The following is a 19,450-nucleotide window of genomic DNA, read 5'->3' as shown; positions in this document are numbered from 1 at the left end:
CTGCAATAATCGCTTTCACATTGCTTCCGATGATAATGTACATATTATGCATCTTGAATGCTTGCTAGTGCCGTTAGACGTCGGAAGACTGTCATAACTTCTGCTCCAGGAGCGGAATGCTCGCTTCTAGTATCGTACCGACAGTTGAAACGAGAGGGAATGGGAAGTAAAAGGGCTGATAATGTACGTGTCGGGATGAGGAGCAGAGAGAAGAATTAAGGGGTCCCGTTGATGAGGTCGTTGCCAATATTGCAAGTGCAAGACAAGGTACTATTTCTGCACACTTCCAGGTGGGCTTTCTGATCACTGATTCATCTGTGAGAATCATCACTAGACAATCATCACTTTCTGTCAGTCACTATGTCTTACTGCCCCAACTCCGACCTACGTTTCTCCGGAATTCTTCTAACAAAGCTTGCTACCACTAGCAGTATACTCGTCTCTCATTTGCAAAAGTAAATTTCTGCAACAGGAGTATGCTACAAGAAAATGAACAAATATTCCTTGCTCTTGGACGCAGAGGTTGAGGACACGCTGGAGATAAAGGTGCTAGGCTTGCCAAATATCTATTGCGTCTTGCCAAATCAGATACAGCTGGCATCCTTCTTCCTGCTGTGGAGGAACCCGATTCCGCTAGCTAGGAGGAATAATCGTTAACGATACTGATCAATCGGAACTGTCATGAAATTGCTCCCGGCCAAAACTCAGTTTGGCTTGCCGTCGGAATTTAGTGGTTACTTCCTTAGATTTACCATCATTAGTGTGTGTCCTCGAGTAACAAAACTTCTTGACGCGATTTCTACATTGGATTTTTGCTTATCCTTCGTTCGAATGAAGAGAGCCTCGGTTGGTTGTGGAAATTATAGTGGTTCAAAGTTCGTCTACCTCTGTCACCTGCAAGAATATACATTTGCGGGGCATTTTGTGCGTTGCAGAAGGGAAGTCGAGTTCAATTATCCGCAGCATCTGATCTCTTTCCATCTAGTTTCACCTCATCCCATCCATCCATTCCATTTGCCCAGAGCCATAGCACAACCACGGCAACAGTTCAGATGCAGCAGCACACCGGACTCCCAATAACGAAGGTGAACCTGCCGGTGAAAGAGATATTAGCCCACAATCCCCAAACTCCCAATCCAATATCCCAATCCCGGAAAACCAATACAAGATAAAACGGAGTAGCAAAGAGACAATACTTACAGATAGCACAACTAGTAAAAAACCAATTTCCATGCTTCCTGCTCTAGGACTGAGTCGGGTACATCGGGGTGTTCGAGCTAGGTTTACGGTTTGTTAGATTGGATTTTTCATCCTCTCATCCCCTTTTCCACTCCCCCCCAAAATAAGAATCGGGAGGAAAAGAATACACACCTTCAACTCACTCCACACCCTCAGCACCTCCGCTACCTCTCCTCCAAATAATTTCTTCCCCTCTTCCATTTCTCTGCTCTTCTTTCTCTCTTCTTCTCTGGCTGCTTTGAGATCTTTCTTTGCTTTTTTGCGGAGGGCGTGGAGGAGGAAGGGGGAGGGGGTTTCTGGTTTGGGGGGAGGAGTGTGGTTGGAGTTGGATTTTTGGGTCGCTGGTTTGATGGGTTGGAGGGGGGTGTTGCTGGAGGAGATAGCGGGTTGGTGGTGGGGATGAGAAGAGGGGGAAGATGGTTGGAGCGCCTGGGGGGGCATTGTCGTGGTTGAAAAGGAGGAGAAAGATGGTTTGTTGGGATGATCGAAGTGGTGGTAGTGGTTATTTGCAAGATTGTAGTTGGAATTCGGAGGATAGTATGTGATTTTTTGGATTTGGTGTGAAGGATGAGGATATTCGGAATGTATGAGTGTAGGTGAGAACTCGAAATGAAGTTGTGATTAGACCGGCCGAGATTTTAAAAATTAGATATTGATGAGGACTCGACATGCGAGATGTCACTTTTTAATTCAGACTTCACTTCAAACAGAATAGTGTTCACGTTGAGGTTCATGATACAAATGATAATGAGTCGGGTATCTTATGGCATTTCACTATAATATATGATATATGTAATCTATCCAGCCGCGAGAGCCAATCCCTCCATCCTCCTTCTCAAAGTCGAACTCTCTTCATCCTCTACATCTACCTCTATCTCCATCTTCGGACGATTCTTATTCAATCCCTCTAGTAAAACACATGCTTTGCATATCTCCTGACTGGACATATAACCACATTTCTTACACGTTCCCAGTGTTTGTTTTGTGAGTTTTCGACCATCCTTCTTGCCACCTTTTTGAGTTTGGGGTTTGTTTATTCTATCGTGACGTTGTCCGTCGGTAGTATTTGATGCGATGGATGTTACATCGACTTCTCTTCCTGAGGCTTCCTCGTCTGCTTGAAGTTTCTTTTCCATATCCGCCATTTCCCCTCCACTTGATCGACCATTAGTTCCACAACCTCCATTGCCTTCTTCCTCCTCATTGGCAGTTGCTAATGAGACTTTCTGACTCTTGCAGTGACTTATTCCGGTAACTTCTGCTGGTACCAACTTCGCCATATCTTCTCCGCTGCGCACAACATCCAAGATAGCACTAGGTCGTACCCTCTCTAGATTCTTGATCAAACTTCGCGCGCTACCTCTGAAAGCTTCAGGACTGTATAGACATTCTGTCGTGAAATAATCCAACTTCTTATGATGCGCATAGAGCACAATCTCCTTCTCATACGCATATTTCAGCGGTTTGCTTCTGCGTACCTCGCTCGATTCGTCACCGGTGACAATACTAGTACTTCTCGCCAGCCTGGGCAAATCTCCACGCAGGAGATTCATCAAAATAGTTTCTGCGACATCATCTGCATTATGTCCCGTAACCACATGGTTGATGCCCAACATTTTTGCCCCTCGATCTAAAGCCTGTCTGCGAAAGACACCACAATATGTACAGTTTCCCTTCTTGCCTATCGTTTCGACCACTTGATCCATGGTCCACCCATACAATTCATCGTATCCTACAATCTTAAGAGCCATATCGTATTGGACCGCATTGCGCTTGACAGTTTCGAGGGAGTCATCGCGATAACCTTTTATTCCTTCGTCGATGCTGAGTAGAACGAGTTCGAGTCCGTAATTATATCTCTCATTAAGGGTTTTCAGAACTGAAGCCAGTACTGTTGAGTCTTTTCCTCCAGATGCTCCTATTGCGATTTTGTCGCCTGGCGAGAAGAGTGATGTAGAGGTAATTGTATGATGAATTTCTGCTTCAAAGATACCGATAAAACATGCTTTACATAGTTTTTGATGATTCTTTGGTCGGATGATTAAAGCCCTTGCAGTCTTGCAAATGGCACAAGGGGTTGGTGCCATCGTTATTCAGAAACGATTGTCGAAGGCAAATAATGTCGCAGAACTTCTTATCCACAAATCATCGCGGGGAATTAATAAAAATGTCGATGGTGAAGTTTATCAAACGGACAAACTGCCCGCTTCTCACGTGAGGAAAGTCCAGAATCGCTTAGCGTGCCAAGATTTTAAAATTTCTAGCGCGCACATTGAATAATTCTCAAAATCAAGAAAACCTCTTCTTGTTGATATTATTCCTCTCGACGACAACTACGAATCGACAACTTCTCGCCGCTTCGAAATCGATCAATATGGTAAGCTATTAATGTTTTTGACTGTCTTTTTAATGAAATAATACGACTCGCCATCAGCTCTCGTACCTCTACGAGCAATCGCACGTCGAGATGCAATTTTCAATCAAATTACCTTTTGAGGTTTTTGATTTTGATTTGGCTTGAGCTATGTTCTGTGTAGAAATACCAGATGTAGTCTCTTTAGAGTTCAAAGAAGACACTTGGTGAATACTCGCTGATGTCTACTTTTCTCAATGACAGCCTCCAAAGTCCGGAAAGAAGGCGGCGCCAGCCCCATTCCCCCAGTCCAAAGCTGGTGCGGGATCAAAGAAGGCAGCCAAGGTACGTGAACATCATCCTCTTTTTGATGTCCATCCAAATACTAATGAGAATAAGAACCCTCTCATCGAGAAGCGTACCCGTAACTTCGGTATCGGTCAAGACATCCAGCCCAGAAGAAATCTTTCCCGTATGGTGAAGTGGCCCGAGTATGTCCGTCTCCAACGCCAAAAGAAGATCTTGAACATGAGATTGAAGGTCCCACCTGCGATCGCTCAATTCCAACACGTTCTCGATCGTAACACCGCCGCCCAAGCCCTCAAGCTTCTTAACAAGTACCGCCCAGAGACTAAGCCTGAGAAGAAGGAGCGTCTCTTGAAGGAGGCCACCGCCATCAAGGAGGGAAAGAAAAAGGAAGACGTTAGCAAGAAGCCATACGCCGTCAAGTACGGTCTTAACCACGTTGTTGGTTTGATCGAAGCTAAGAAGGCCTCTTTGGTTCTCATCCCTAACGATGTTGACCCAATTGAGTTGGTTATCTTCCTTCCAGCTTTGTGCAAGAAGATGGGTGTCCCATACGCCATCATCAAGGGTAAGGCCAGACTCGGCACGGTCGTCCACAAGAAGACCGCTGCTGTTCTCGCCCTTACTGAGGTTCGCTCCGAGGACAAGTCCGAGTTGTCGAAATTGGTTCAAGCCATCAAGGAGGGACACGATGAGTCCGCTACCAGACACTGGGGAGGTGGAATCATGGGTGCCAAGGCTAACGCCCGCACTGAGAAGAAGCGCAAGGCCCTTGAGAGCGCTATCAAGATCTAAATATGATCACATAGTGACTTTTACTTACGGCGTTTTTTATGATATTATGGCATGGCAGGGACACTTAGCTAGGCCAAGCAGCTTAAGAATTCAAAATATGAAGGCTGTATGATACCATAATTTATTTGACTTTTTGATTTTGTTCAAACAGTACGTGCGTGCCCTTGGCAAATCTTTGTGATGTCTTTTTCATTCTCTTGTGTTACATCGGAATCTCTTCCCTTTCCCCGTTCCCCAAGAAAATCTAGTCAATTCTATCAAAATTTGATTCATCAAACTTCCCATACCAATTCCACAAGGTAACTGGGATAATCCCAAGATGGTTAGGTAATGATACAAGACATTGAAATTATGCCTGACTTATAGCCAAGTCTCCGTTTCTGAAAAGATAATTAGGAAAAAAGACGGAAGAATTTTTAAATTCTCTTGGAAAGGGCTTGGGGAAACACAACCAAGAGTTTGATAGCCACGGCAAAACATAGGAAACCAAGGCAAGGTCCGGCACTCGGACGGACTGTCGGGATAATCGGGATTTGGGAGGTGTGGAATGAATCTTGGTATACCTTCATGTGTGAAATGGATGGATTATGGTTACGATGGATGAAATGGATCCGATGAATCATGGGTATGGAAATCGAAAAGTTCTCAGGGGAAGCTATTCAACGATGAAGATATCTAGTTTTGTAGGTAGAGGTCGAATCTGGACCTGAGTAAATGGTACCAAATGGCATTGTAATGTCTCGGGAGTACGGCTTAGACTGGGGTTTAATGTATGGAATTTGAGGGATGCAGATATGGTAGATGTGAAGTTGTATGGGAATGGAAGACAGAAGGGAGAGCGGAAGAGAAGGGGAGAAGAAAACGAGGGAAGTAACATGGCGATGAAGCCGACACGCAAAGGTTGAAGGGAAGCAGCGGGAAAGGCAGAGGAAGTTCGAAATGGTAAGAGATGATACTTTGACACTATCTTGGTACACTTGGATGGATCCGATACGTCACAAGCGATTGTCTGATACTCTGTGGCTTTTTCCCCTTCCGGAGATCTTGGGACTGATCAGACAGACATGGATGGTTTGTGTGTGGTGTTGTCTTTACATGAGAAGGATGATCGATTTGCTTATTTATTCATCCTTTTCTCGAGAGTTTTACTAAGGTTACTAAGGTTACTAAGGTTACTTGGAAATCTTATTATTAAGTATTTATTCATTCGTAGAGATTATACTATTTACTCAAGACAAGATATTATAAGCACATGATCTACGATATACCTACCTATATGCATAGTTACTATAGCAAAACAATCACCATCCAGCTTTCAAATTTCCCACACCAGATCACATCACACCAAGTTCTCATCCCACGAATTGAATTGAGTAATTCCAATTGGCCAACTCTTATCGAACAAAATACTCGGTACATTCATTCTCTTATCGTACCAGTCCAGTAATCCTGGCTCCCTGATTTCTTGGTATGTATGTATGTATGTATGACTGGGCTAGCTGGCTAGCTGGCTTATTATTACTTGATTCTCTTTCTTTGAATTCGAATCTTATTATGATTATTATCATTATCTTTTCATATTATTATATTATTATTAGTCTTCTCTCTAATTCCACTAGCTCCACCCAGTTTCTAAGTTTGAACGTGCTGAAGTCTCCATATCACTCGATTGGGCCCCCTCAACACTTTTTCCAGAAAACTAAAGGTGCTAAGATCGGCCCCGTTCAAAAACTTATTACTCATATATTCGGCTCTCCATATTTCCATCTATCTCGTCGTGAAACCCTACGCAATACCATCGCAGCGAGTTCCTACTTACCTCCTATTCTGGATACCTACGATATTGAAATACGACACTGGACGATTACGAAGATTAGGAGATTTTTCCCATAAAGTTAAGAAGGAAGAATTGCAATTGATAGGAAAGAAGTTTGAGAAATTGTTACAGGAATTATAATGGGCTCTGGTAATCAGCCCCTCTTACGATTGTTCAATCATTTCTTGTATACTCTGTGTATACTCTCGTATCATATGAGGGAGTGTATACAGAAAGAAGACGACAGGAAAATCATGACGCTCATACTAACAAATCCCCAGAAACTCCCTTCGATTATGCCTTGAGCTCCAACGCCGCATGGGCAGGCTATAAGAGCCACCAAAATCCCAAATTCTTCCCTACCATGGCCCAAGGCCAAACTCCCAGCATCCGTAAGTCCTCAGTCCTCCCACCTACGCTTTCTAGGCCCCGCTCTCCTTGCCCCCCTCCCCACGGCTAAACAACAATCCTAACACCCCCAGTCTGGCTCGGCTGCTCCGATTCCCGTGTGCCCGAAACCACCGTTCTCGGTCTCCAACCCGGTGATGTCTTTGTGCATCGTAATATCGCCAATATCGTGTCGCCTACCGATATCAATTCCTCGGCCGTCATCGAATATGCCGTTGCGCATCTGAAGGTATCGCATATTGTTGTGTGCGGGCACACTTGCTGCGGTGGTGCTGCGGCTGCGTTGGGAGGTGCAAGGGTAGGTGGAGTTTTGGATACGTGGCTTGCGCCGCTCAAGGCATTGAGTAAAATGCACGAGAAGGAATTAAAGGGAATTAAGGAAGATTCCGCACGGGCGGTCCGTCTCGCGGAGTTGAATGTGGCGAAAGGAGTAGAGGTACTTATGGGGAATGTGGTTGTGGAAGAGGCGGTCCGCGAAAGAGGATTGAAGGTTCATGGTGTTGTGTATGATATTGGCTGTGGAAAGATTCGGGATTTGGGAGTAGGAAATTGCAATGAGGAGGAGGAAGAAGAAGTTGCCGGAACAGATGGAGCCGCGGAGTCGAAAGGAGCAAAGGAGTTGGTTCAAGGTGCGCATGGAATGCTGGTTTTTGGAAAGGGGGGTGCAACCCTTAGTACCGCGTAATGGGATGACATGTACGGATAGATGAGTTTTGGATATGCACGCATACATTGTTATACTGTGTAGTATGAGAGGGAATGGGAAGGAAGGGAAGAAGGCAACGGGAGTTTGAGGCAAAGGTGGGTTTTTGTTTAAATCGAGCAAAGATGAACGGAGAGCGGTTTGGGAATTAGATCGATTAGAAAGTCGAAAGCAATGACATTTAATAAATCATCTAGAAAGAATCATAATATAATATGGTCATTGATGGTATAGGTCTATGTGTGGGACGATTGACCAAGTACACAGTTGTGCGAGATGAACATAGGAAGTACCGTTGATTTGGTGTCAAAGTAAAGAAGTATCAGATCAGTATCTGCTTTTTCAAACCTACATTTTCCTAATCAGTTTCTGGAGTCATGCAGAAAGGATGCTAGAAGATTTACTGTTGTGTATGGCAAAGTCTCTAGTGTTTTTCTCTTTCTCCTTTTTTCCCTCTTTTGAGACTGTATAAGACTATATGAGACTATATGGATTTAAATTTAAATCTAAATTTGGATTTGGATCTGGATTTGAATGAGATTGGAAGAAAACACATCAGTATTCTTGTCTGAAATCTTACATCGAGTAGGAAATGAGGAGTGGGGAGTAGGAATCGATATAGGAATACTGTACTATACGATGCTGTATATAGATTTATTACATTAGCATATTCTATTCTCCTGTACGCTTATTCCCCCATACTCTATTCCCCTACACTCCCGAGTTTATACTCCATATTCGAACTCACGTTCTAGTTATTCTATTTCTTGCATCTCGGATCCTCTCAAATATTTCTACATCTTTGGATATCTCCTAAAGTTCTTGAACTTCTCAAAATGGATAGATAGCCTTTATAATTTCAAACTTCGAACCTCAAGTCTTAAGTCTCGAACCTCAAGTCTCGAACCTCAAGCTTCGATAAAATCTCAAATATACTGTATTTCATGTTGTATATTATATAGGCATATAGTATATAATACATATTTTTTTTTTCTTTTTGAGATTTCATCGTATATACTAGATAGATAGATGATATAAATAGATGGGTATTGGTGTATGAGGAGGTAGGTATGATCTATCATCTATAATCTATTATCTATAATCTATTATTTATGATTTATTATCTATAATCTATCATTTATGATCTATCATCTATAATCTATTATCTATGATTTATAATATATGATTTATAATAGGATTGATTGTATTGGATGGTTGGAGTTGTAGATGTAGATACAATGCGATCTCTTGTAGTGGAAGTTTGTAATTCGATGGGATACCAGATATCTAGGTAGCTATATGAAAGGAGAGGAAAGTTTGTGTGTGGTTATGGTTTGTTTGGTTGGTTGTTTGCTTGGTTGGTTTAGAAGAAGATGGTGTGTTGTATTGCAATGTGATTTGATGTGATTTGATGTGAAGTGAAGTGAAGTGAAGTGATATCATGTTGTATAATGTGCACTTTGGATATATCCATATCTTTAATATTCTCCTCACTCCTCACTCCTAACAAAAATCCAAACCAGATATCTACCTGGTAATTTAATCAATCTCACTATATAATATCGCCCTCTCCCTTCTCTACCCTCTCCCTTTCCAAACTCGAAACTTAAACCTCAAGCATCACTATATTGTACATAATCCCCAATCTGCTTTTTGATCAGTAGGGGATTCCTTGATCATGCTCGTAAAAAAATTATACTAAACTACCAAGTAGCTGACTTCTTGATGCGGCAAGAGATGTAAATACTTGGAAGATTAAAGGATGGAAGATAGTGAAAGTAAAGAAGTACATATAGACATATAGACATATAGACATAAGCACATAAGCGAAGATCAAGATTCCATTATCAAAGCCTATCGAGCCTTTCTTGAAAAAGCTTATAATGTAGCGTGCAAGTAGATATTAAATATGATATCTCCTTACTCCATATTATTATTCTTTTCCAAAATTCATGTGGTATCCATCGTAACGCATTAACCTGACATCTCGTCGTAACTTTATCAGTTTTTAATAACTCCAATTTTTCCCTATCTCAAATGTATCTCGTTATCTCAAAAGTCCTCTATAGAAACACCCACCCCTTTCTCTCTCGCGAACCTAACCAACTCCGCCCCAACCACCAAATCCATAAGACCCATCCCCACACTCTTGTATATAACATTTCCATTCCTCAACCATCTACTCATGGAATCTTCCTTTTCTGTCTGTACCTCCTTTCCTAACATACCTAACGTACCACTTGAATTAGTAGTATTTGTGCTTGTGGATCCTGTTCTGGTTTTGCGGAAAGAGAATGAAGATTTACGAGAAGGGCTGCGAGAGGATGAAGGAGAAGTGGAATTTTCGGAGTGGAATATGTTGGCCATACTGCGAGCTACAGGCGGAGAGGTGGGGGGGAGTGGTGGACCTGGGGTCGGTGTTGCGTCACCGTTGCCAGTTCTGTCTATCTTTAGATTGTGGAGGTCGAGTGAGCTACGTGGAGATTCATCTGAATCATCGATGGCAGATGATTGATTGAGAGGATCGATTCCATGAGATAGCATAACCAATTCGCCTAATTCAACCAAATTCTTAGCCGAAACATTGCCTTGAATGATTTCACCTGCTTCTTGTTTGCACCCGTCTATCGTATCAACTACGATTACCCCACCTTCTTCGGCATGTCTATGAAAATGATGGCCACTTCCATGAACTTTTACTGCTTGCGCCACGACTTCAAGAGGTAATTCGATCATATGCGGTTTGTAACTGCCTATGGCGACAATGAGCCGTCCCTTCTTCCTACCTTCTGTATTTGTTAAAATGGAATGAGGAAATAACGGCGAGGTTGATGGAGTTGTGCAAAAGATAACATCGGAAGCTCGAATATATTCTTTCTCGAGACGAGCGAATTCTCCATAGGCCGGGCTAAGAACAGAGAACTTCACATTGGTCCAACCTTCACGTTCCTTCGTAGCAGTAGGTACTTCGAGAAATGCTTTCATTAGATTGCGCACCCGGTCCGTAAAAGCGCGAGATATGATGTTTATTTGTTTTATAGTTGGGCCACGAAGAATGAGAGCGAGACGAACGTGCCAAAAAGCTTGCTTCCCAGCACCAAATACTGTTATAGTTTTGACCTTGGTGCGGGGTGTAATGAGAAGAGATGAAGCTAGAGCTGTGCGAAAAGCAGTGGTTTCTGATGCATTGAGAAAGCCGAATGGCAGCCCTGTTTTATCCATGAGTGTAAGAGAACCTTGAGGGGTACTTGGATTTTTAGTTGATGAAGAGGTAGATATGGAGTCGGAGTCTGAAGATTCATTGAAGGAACCTGGCTGAGGAAGAGTGACAACTGTGAGTGTTAAAATTTGGTGCTAGAATTTAACCAAAAAAGGGAGCCTACCTTTCATCCCAATCCCTGCAGATGCAGTAGAGGGCATGAATAGTGTTGTCCTTTTATGCTTTGACTCGAGAACTGTCCTTCTAGGCTGGTGCAAGCTGCAGCAATCATCATCCTGAGTTCCTGTAGAATACTCATGAAGAGCTCTTCTCATCTGATCCTGAAACCTTTCCAGATCTTTTAGAGTGAGGTCTTGAAGAAGATGTTTGATATCCGAGTCTGTTAACACGGTGAGAGACATTTTGAAAGCTGTATATGGCCTAGTTCTACCGTTGAGTTTACCGTCTCGTGTACATGGAATTGTTGTAGTTTTCCTGGAGCAAATACATGAATGAATCAACAAAAGAGGAATTTGTTTAGAAGCCAAGACTTGAATCACGTGAGGTTCAAGCAAGTTGATCACAATGTAAGATTATGTAAAGACAAAGCAAGGGTTCACAGTTGCGGATTTACAAAGGCGGCTCTTATCAGTGCCCTTTATCTTAGCTTGAGCGGGCTTAGTCGGGTATAATCAAAAGTCCGAGAAAATCCATCTTGACCCCTTCGTTCATCGAGCAGTCAATTTAGTGTTCCTTTTGGCTAGAACCGTATTTGGAGTTGGTATCAGACACATCTATCTACTATTTATTAGTAGTACACATAGGGGTTTCTACACTTATTTCTGAAACTATTCGATTGAAAGCTTTACAAGGCTTTCAAAACTTCACAGGACATAAATTCTTAACCCTCTCGACAACAAGCCAGGTGAGCTAGGAAGGGATAATGAGAATTGCTCGGGTTATAGATCCATTTCCTACACTCCGTAGACCCAAGATTGGGGAATGGGACGAGACAAGGAAGGTGCTGTGGAAATCACAGGCCCAGATTACATCACCATTGACCATATGGAATATCGGATCTGGAAAGCGGCAGCAGCTCAATTGGTGGTTCAATGAGTGGTAGCTCCACATGAATTGACAAATAAAGCTCACCTGCAGTCATTCCAAAAGTTAAGGATATCTCGTCTCTCTCCGTCTCACAATAGTTTCCTTCCGGAACTTCATATTCGTGGTCAAAAGCTTTCGCAGGACATCATAGTACAACATGTCGGCCCCCAAAGAACTTAAGATGGAATACACAAGACTCGGTAACTCGGGACTAAAGATATCCAAGGTTATCTTTGGTGCCATGTCTTTTGGATCATCTGAATGGCAAGATTGGGTAGCTATTCCTCATTTTGATTTGCTACCAACTACTTTGCTAACATAGTAAGGTACTCGACGAGGAGGAAGCTCTTCCACTATTGAAACACGCATACGATCTCGGGCTGAATACATGGGACACTGCAGATACCTACGCCAACGGAAGATCCGAGGAAATCATCGGAAAAGCATTGAAACAATACTCAATTCCAAGAAACAAGGTTGTTATTCTTAGTAAATGCTATTATGGTGTTGCTGAAGATGGAACACAACCACACATTTCGACGCTTCGCACAAATGATGGAGAGATGGTCAACCGGGTTGGCCTGAGCAGAAAACATATTCTTGATGCTGTGGACAAGAGTGTTGCTCGATTAGGAACACATATCGATGTCCTGCAGATCCACAGACTCGATCGCGATACTCCCAGGGAGGAAATCATGAGAGCCTTGAATGATGTTGTGGAAAGTGGCAAAGTTCGGTATATTGGTGCAAGCAGTGTAAGTTGGATGATGCATCATAAGATTAACAGTGGAGACTTACATATGGTAGATGGCTGCATGGGAATTCCAAACGCTACAAAATATCGCCGAGAAGAAAGGCTGGCACAAATTTATCTCCATGCAAAATTATTACAACTTGCTTTACCGTGAAGAAGGTATGTTTGTCATCCTTACACTATTTCAAGATACTCATACAGTTTGCAATTAGAACGAGAGATGATCCCATACTGTAGAGACGTTGGTGTTGGACTCATTCCGTGGAGCCCAATTGCCCGAGGAGCACTTGCTCGTCCTTTCAATGACCGAGGCACAAAACGGGAAAATAGTGATATGATGCTCAAGGCTTTGATCCGTAGCAAAGAGACTGAAATCGATAAAACCGTCATTAATCGTGTTGAGGAGATTGCAAAGAAAAATGGAGTTAGCATGGCAACTATAGCTGTTGCTTGGTGTCTTAGCAAGGACAGTGTCAATCCAATTATTGGTTTGAGTAGCAAAGAGAGAATTGAGCAAGCAGTAGAGGCCGTCAAATTCGCCAGTTCTGGGAAATTGACTGCAGAGGACATTGCATATCTTGAGGAAAGCTACGCACCTAAGGTTGTACAAGGTTATTAAAATATATTGAGTGGCAACCATGTGGCTTGCAAGGACAGGAATCACAACCAGGTCCATGTACTTCATGGTGTCATACCTTTCTCTTGGTCCAACAAAGAATGCCGTTCGTGTCACAAACAGGTGATTCATGCTTTGTCGTTTGTCTTTTCTAAAATGGGATTCCTCTTCACTGTCCATTCATATCTCACAAATTGATTATCCGACTCGATGTAAGTCAGATACCAGAAACAATGAAGGCTACAAAATCATCGCTGTCGTGGTAGATCAGAACTACTCAACTATTACTCGCCACCACCTATCTTGCACCTACGTTATTAGGAATTGTATAAAGTAATGATCAACATGATTATAAATTTCTCGGAAGACGCCCTTTTCTTCTGTACAATCCTCGTGTTTCACCACATCATATTAAAGTAACTTGGAGTTTATTCAAGGTTCTTGCAGTATTGAAGTCAGCTTCCCTCGACCACAATTCATCTACTATCGGACCCAAACTCACGGGTCGGCTCGGTATTCTAGCCTGGGCAAGCTTTCCCCTGATTTTACTACTTCGTAGTTCTTAGCCTCCTGGTGGGGTAAAAAGTGGCATCGTCAGAACTGATAAGAGAGGGGTCGGAAAGTATAACCAATACGAGACTCATCAAAGGAAGAAGCGTTGCTGTACAACCACATCTACCAAATCTACCAAATTAATAATTACATATACTGTATGCGACAACAACATTTCAGCCAATATATCGTACATTCACTTGCCAAGAGGTGAAAGCCCACAGGACTGAATCATCTCAAGGCCTCCAATAAGCTGTTGAGAGTCCTCAGATGTGGATCAGCTGATAACCATCCCCCCCACTTTATCTTGATTATATTCTTCTTCTGTTTGATAGGATTCAGATCTTTCCTATACACTGCTTGAGTAAAGTTACAAAGCTTTTGGGTCGAGGTTCAAGACAAGAAGTACTTCTAGAAACCCATCATCATGGTTGCCATCTCTACTTTGGGGTTTGCAGGTCTCTTGATTGGTCTCATATGGAGATTCATCATCTATCCTGCATTTATCTCACCTTTGGCAAAGGCTCCAAATGCACACTGGTCTTCTCCATTTTCTCCTATCTGGATCCTGTTTCAGAGATTTCGATGTCGGGAAAATAGGACAGTTCATGCGCTACACAAACAACTAGGTCCCTTGATTCGATTAGGTCCAAATGAGCTCTCTACTAATGATGTGGAGGGTATTCGAACTGTATATGGAGGTGGGTTTGAGAAGGGAGAGTGGTATTCTTTCTTTGATAATTTTGGGTAATCTCTTTCCTCGCAAGATCTTTTCGGAAATTCCCTAACCACGTGGTAGTATCCCATGTATGTTTTCAACGCTTCCCTCGAAGAATCATTCCTCTCGAAAGAGGATGATCTCAAATACCTACTCAAAATCTACACTACTATCATCACCCGCCTTGGCTGAACAAGCAAGGGTCATTCTCTATGAACGTCTTCTACCTACCATTTCAAACTTGGCTTCGTCTTCAAGTCCTCATGGAGTTGACGTTTACGATTTATTCAATGGCACTACTATGGATTTCGTCTCCTCATACCTATTTGGACTCAAGAATAGTGCCAACTTTATTAAAGATGTCTCATATAGAAGGCATTGGATGAGACTTTACCAAGGACGCCATCGTTATACTTTCTATTCACAAGAACTTCCCCGCCTCACTCGATTCATCAATACTTATATTTATCGTATCGTTCCTACATTTGTCGATTCCGCCAATGATGAATTGGAAGAATGGTGTCAGCATCGCTGTGAAGCTACTGCTAGATTTCTCAAGGAAGGCGGAACATGGGATACGGAACCTGGCAATGAACCGGTAGTATACAACGCGATGGTATCTGGTATTGAGAAAGAGAGTAAAATGCGCGGCGCGGACTCCGTTCTCAAGGAAGAAACACTCAGGTTTCCAGATCGTAGTATCTACAGTGAAATGATCGATCATCTTGCCGCCGGCCACGAAACTGCAGGTATCACGGTTACTTATTTGTCATGGCACTTATCCATCGATCCCATGCTTCAGAGATCTCTAAGAGAGGAACTCCTGATTCTTTCACCCAACATGCTTTTCTCGCCCACATCTACAGCCTCCAAAACTCCAACAATCCCCGATCGTAAAGAACTCGATGCTCTTCCTATCCTCCACGCAGTCCTAATGGAAACTCTTCGTCTCCGCGCCGCCATTCCAGGTGGTCTTCCCCGCGTGACTCCATATCCTAGTTGCGATATCGGCGCTTACAAGAATATTCCTGGTGGCGTTAGAATCGGTGCTCAAGCTCACAGTGTCCATCGAAACGAACAAGTTTTTTCAGAACCCGAGAGATTCGACTACATGCGATGGATGGAAGGAAATGGTATGACTGAGGAACAGAAACGTGAAAGGGATAGGACATTTTGGGCTTTTAGTAGTGGAGGAAGAATGTGTATTGGAAGCAATTTTGCTATGCTTGGTTAGTTTTTCTGCCTTTGTCTTTTGCTTCATCTTATCTTTTTTCTTTGCCAATCATTTTTTCCCTTCTCTTGACAGAAGGATAGAAGTAACTAACCACCATTCTAGAAATCAAACTCATAATAGCAGCCATCTACACCAACTTCCGCACTTTGGTCATAAATGACGATGGCGTCGATCAGATGGATGGATACACCTGTGGACCATCTGCCGGTAAACTTCATCTTCGATTCGAGCATGTTCTTGCTCCATCAGCCGTTGAGAACTGATATTTCAAGGAAAAATATATACCCATACAAGGATGGTGGATATAACTTTATTTTCAGGCGTTGTATTTGGTTAATTCGGTTGAATCGCAGCGGTTTGCCGTTTTCAAATCCCCACTTCTTTTAGATATCTTTTAACAAGATTTATTCGATAATCTTAAATGTATATCTCGCATCATTGATCATGTTACTTCGAGTGATAATACCGCGAGAGAGTCGAAACATCTATCTACACACAGGATTGCCAAAGTTCACCACCATAACTTCTTTCCCTAGGTAGTCAAACATCCGCTACATTTGTCCATTCATAATCTCTATATCTATAACACTTTCTATCTCCTCTCAAAGATCAACTTACACTCCTGACCTCTCGGCCTACTAGATATAATCTGATCTTCCATCTCCATATCTGCTTCATATCCTTCTTTTGTCTTCGTTCTATATTTCGTGTAGATTCTCTGTATCAGATGACGCATCTCTGCTAGCGCTAGACTATGCGGGTATAGGTATTAGATTTAGACTGACATATATCGCATGTTCTTTATTTCCTCTCTATCTAAAAGGAAAGGAAAACTCGAGAAAAAAAGCAGAAAGAAAATAAGAGAAAATAAACATACTCCCTCCCCGTACACGCTCTCCCCCCCCTCCCAAAAGCCAAAAACCCCCTCTCCATCTCTCTCACTCTCTCTTCATTCCCAAGCCATCGTTCTGGACAGAACATCTCGGCATCATTCCCGAAGATCGCGGGATTGCGATGGAGACTCCAGGCTTGGATACTTACGGTTGAGTTTGGGGGGATGAGATATTGGGCGATGATTCTGGGTTTGGAGGGTGATGGTGATGTGAGACGGGGTTGGGACATGGGGATGGGGGGGTGGAGACGGAGAGTTTCGGTTATGAGGGCGTTGAGGTAGGGGGTTTCGGATTGGGTGGTGTTCTTGGGAGGGGAGGTAAGGGAGAGGTGGAGTTTTTCTTGGATAGGGAGATTGGAAGGGAGGGAGAGCGTGTGGAGGAGGTAGGTGAGAGAGGCGCCGGTCGTGTCGAGACCAGCAGCTAGATGGTCGAGTATCTCGGCTGCGATTTGGGTTTCTGATAGGGAGGGAGAAGCGTGCTGGAGGGCGTGGAGGAGAGTGTGTGGTTCTTGGGTTGGGTGGAGGCAAGAGGTGAGGATGTATGTATTTGTTAAAGGGGTGGAGCGTTGGGGGAAGAGAGAGAGGAAAAATGTGGAGAGGGGTTGGAGGTAGAGGGTTAGAAGTTGGTCTGTGAGGGTGTGAGATTGGAAAGTCGAGAGAGTACTTTGAGGGAAGTATAGAGGGAGTATTGAATAGAAGTGGAAGGGGAGAAGCTTACTTCTGAGACTTGAGTGATACGTCATCTCTTCCATTATTTCCATACCAGCTTTCTCTTCGATAGATTTGGTTCCCGCTGTTCCGAGTAGAAAGTGACTTGCGCAATCTAGTGCGAAACAGTGTGCATATCTCTGTTACTTCATCAATGGTTATCTTTACACTCGAACAGATTATCCAGAATCTTGGGGGAAAACAAAACTCACATAAAAATCAAGAACTCCATTTTCTGAGTCCTCAACCTTTCGAAGAAATGCTTGACTTCTTTCTTCAATTCCATCCATGATAGCTGGTTTGATGATCTCAGAATTCCGATATGGTTTTGCGATATTCTTCTTCTTTTCTTTATGCTTCGAGTTAGTTGGAGGGAATTAGTATCGTTACTGTCCTATTTCTCTCTCCTATCTCTCACTAGAAAGATCCTAGGCCTGTAGGATCAAATATAGTGAAAGCCATTTTGCACCCCATCACCATCTTTTCGCCCCAAATTTCTTTCCAAGACATCCCCAACACAAACATTCCAACAGGGTGACCAAAAGAAAAGAAAAACCTACCTCCAACCTCCTCTCAGTAGAAAAGGTAGTCCTAACCCCCAATTGTCTAAAAAGTCCATAAAATCCCGTTTTATCCAGCTCTCCTCCCTCATTTCCATAAACCCCTTTCACTCCTTCAACCCCGCAAAAAGCAAATTCTTTTACACCGATTCGAATGCTTTCTCCATAGCTCTTGTGCAGATCATGGATGTATATTCGTCGATTACCATTCCATTCGTGGTATTTTAGGACTAGGTTTGTGAAACGTGTGTACCATGGGCCTGGGGGGAGGTTTGGGTTTTGGGGATTGAGAAGAATGGGGAGGAGGATGATGAGGAGGTAGATGAGGGGGGTATAGATGACGAGGGTTGTGATGTTGGGTAGGTTTGGAGAGGAGAGGAGATCGGGTAATGTAGTGGAACTCATAGTGGTGACTTGTGGGTTTCGAGCTTTGGATTGTGTAGTGTGTGAGGTATTGTTGGGAAGGCTATCAACGAACCGACCGATAGGGAAGAAACCAGAATTTATGGATTTGAGATTTGCTTGACTTCCATCTAAAACGATGAGCAATGGAAAAGCAATAGATGCGAAGGTTGTAACAAGAATATTGGCTTCGCAAAGAGGAAGTCTGTTCTGTTTGTTACTTCCCTTATCGGAGTGGGGAAGGAAAGGTCACGAACAGGTGGGGTCACCGGGTGCACTGATAAACGAACATTATTTTTAACGTTTAAGCACTCGGGATGAATATGATTCTCATGTAAACTGACTCGAAATAGTTGGATGTGTTCCGAAACTTGAGATGATAGTACTTCTCTGATATCCAGAAAGTATCTAGCAATCAACTGTTCAATGATGCTCTTGGTGCAACGCTTATAAGCTTCTATCACTATAAAGTCAATGAAAGCTATCTATTCTACTAGTAGAGTTAGTAAAAAAGCTTTTTCTAACACATTTATCTTCCTGACTACATGTCCACAAAAGAAAGTTCGGCGTGAAGACTTTGTATGCTATCGAAACCGATGAGAAAGTATCTCCACTATCATGATTCATGGTCGACATCAATTGCGCCGGTCGCGAAAGCTGTTTAGAGTGGTAGTTATGCGTGCTGAATTCGGACATTCACAAGCTGTGCCCACAAGTCACATCATATTGTTAGTGCAAATCCTCTGAGAGTGCGGGTGCAGCTCCGTTGATTATTGGAAGAGGGACTATTGCGGATATTCCACCAGTCGAGAGGCGCGGAAAGTACATTACTTTATTCAAAAAGTCCTATGAGAACGCCTAAGACATATCACGAAAAGTTAATTAATGTTTGCACCCAATTCATGCTGTATAATGATGTTTTAGATAGTTTTCTACAGTTAGTTCATCTAGTCTTGAGAATGCTCGACTCTTGCCAGCTGAACATTGAGTGGGACTTTATCCCAAGTCCAAAAGATCTTCTGGTCAGTCCAATTTTGCAACTTCTTCCCGCTAGGGACTTAAGTATGAAAGTTCCAAATAAGTCGCGA

The 19,450-nt window shown here is 42.9% G+C and overlaps 8 protein-coding genes across 8 annotated transcripts; 4 read left to right on the top strand and 4 right to left on the bottom strand.

The window, feature by feature from the left end:
• Positions 1-1,211: 1,211 nt before the first annotated feature.
• On the bottom strand, positions 1,212-1,680 carry EAF01_005238 (uncharacterized protein; the record flags this gene model as incomplete). Its single annotated transcript, XM_038913493.1, has 2 exons — positions 1,212-1,277; positions 1,372-1,680. 2 exons carry the CDS (start codon positions 1,678-1,680, stop codon positions 1,212-1,214), a joined length of 375 nt encoding a protein of 124 aa, XP_038771579.1.
• Positions 1,681-2,036: 356 nt separating this feature from the next.
• Positions 2,037-3,326, bottom strand: EAF01_005237 (uncharacterized protein; the record flags this gene model as incomplete). The annotated part of the gene is made up of 1 exon (XM_038913492.1): positions 2,037-3,326. One exon carries the CDS (start codon positions 3,324-3,326, stop codon positions 2,037-2,039), a length of 1,290 nt encoding a protein of 429 aa, XP_038771578.1.
• Positions 3,327-3,613: 287 nt separating this feature from the next.
• EAF01_005236 (uncharacterized protein) lies at positions 3,614-4,693 on the top strand (the record flags this gene model as incomplete). The annotated part of the gene is made up of 3 exons (XM_038913491.1): positions 3,614-3,616; positions 3,857-3,937; positions 3,992-4,693. The coding sequence occupies 3 exons, from the start codon at positions 3,614-3,616 to the stop codon at positions 4,691-4,693; spliced, it is 786 nt and encodes a 261-aa protein (XP_038771577.1).
• A 1,956-nt stretch (positions 4,694-6,649) lies between these two features.
• EAF01_005235 (uncharacterized protein) lies at positions 6,650-7,602 on the top strand (the record flags this gene model as incomplete). Its single annotated transcript, XM_038913490.1, has 3 exons — positions 6,650-6,659; positions 6,791-6,901; positions 6,992-7,602. 3 exons carry the CDS (start codon positions 6,650-6,652, stop codon positions 7,600-7,602), a joined length of 732 nt encoding a protein of 243 aa, XP_038771576.1.
• A 2,070-nt stretch (positions 7,603-9,672) lies between these two features.
• EAF01_005234 (uncharacterized protein) lies at positions 9,673-11,241 on the bottom strand (the record flags this gene model as incomplete). The annotated part of the gene is made up of 2 exons (XM_038913489.1): positions 9,673-10,952; positions 11,004-11,241. 2 exons carry the CDS (start codon positions 11,239-11,241, stop codon positions 9,673-9,675), a joined length of 1,518 nt encoding a protein of 505 aa, XP_038771575.1.
• A 712-nt stretch (positions 11,242-11,953) lies between these two features.
• Positions 11,954-13,898, top strand: EAF01_005233 (uncharacterized protein). Its single transcript, XM_038913488.1, has 4 exons — positions 11,954-12,200; positions 12,253-12,681; positions 12,734-12,839; positions 12,893-13,898. The coding sequence occupies exons 1-4, from the start codon at positions 12,084-12,086 to the stop codon at positions 13,297-13,299; spliced, it is 1,059 nt and encodes a 352-aa protein (XP_038771574.1). The 5' UTR covers positions 11,954-12,083; the 3' UTR covers positions 13,300-13,898.
• A 34-nt stretch (positions 13,899-13,932) lies between these two features.
• EAF01_005232 (uncharacterized protein) lies at positions 13,933-16,235 on the top strand. The gene is made up of 3 exons (XM_038913487.1): positions 13,933-14,595; positions 14,648-15,795; positions 15,903-16,235. The coding sequence occupies exons 1-3, from the start codon at positions 14,276-14,278 to the stop codon at positions 16,061-16,063; spliced, it is 1,629 nt and encodes a 542-aa protein (XP_038771573.1). The 5' UTR covers positions 13,933-14,275; the 3' UTR covers positions 16,064-16,235.
• A 157-nt stretch (positions 16,236-16,392) lies between these two features.
• On the bottom strand, positions 16,393-18,654 carry EAF01_005231 (uncharacterized protein; the record flags this gene model as incomplete). The annotated part of the gene is made up of 5 exons (XM_038913486.1): positions 16,393-16,552; positions 16,678-17,540; positions 17,613-17,756; positions 17,961-18,567; positions 18,632-18,654. 5 exons carry the CDS (start codon positions 18,652-18,654, stop codon positions 16,393-16,395), a joined length of 1,797 nt encoding a protein of 598 aa, XP_038771572.1.
• Between the last annotated feature and the right edge of the window lie 796 nt (positions 18,655-19,450).

The sequence above is a fragment of the Botrytis porri genome (genome assembly GCF_014898465.1).
Source record: "Botrytis porri strain MUCL 3234 chromosome Unknown BPOR_006, whole genome shotgun sequence".
NCBI classification, from domain to species: Eukaryota; Fungi; Ascomycota; class Leotiomycetes; order Helotiales; family Sclerotiniaceae; genus Botrytis; species Botrytis porri.
Note: the sequence above shows the minus strand (reverse complement) of the source record. Positions and strands in the feature narration are given on the sequence as shown.

Bases quoted from the DNA above. Each gene is read 5' to 3' on its own strand.
- EAF01_005232 (XM_038913487.1), top strand. From the start codon at position 14,276: ATGGTTGCCATCTCTACTTTGGGGTTTGCAGGTCTCTTGATTGGTCTC. The intron at 14,596-14,647 runs GTAATCTCTTTC...ACCACGTGGTAG, and splicing joins TCTTTCTTTGATAATTTTGG to TATCCCATGTATGTTTTCAA. The intron at 15,796-15,902 runs GTTAGTTTTTCT...CCACCATTCTAG, and splicing joins AAGCAATTTTGCTATGCTTG to AAATCAAACTCATAATAGCA.
- EAF01_005233 (XM_038913488.1), top strand. From the start codon at position 12,084: ATGTCGGCCCCCAAAGAACTTAAGATGGAATACACAAGACTCGGTAAC. The intron at 12,682-12,733 runs GTAAGTTGGATG...TACATATGGTAG, and splicing joins GGTATATTGGTGCAAGCAGT to ATGGCTGCATGGGAATTCCA. The intron at 12,840-12,892 runs GTATGTTTGTCA...GTTTGCAATTAG, and splicing joins CTTGCTTTACCGTGAAGAAG to AACGAGAGATGATCCCATAC.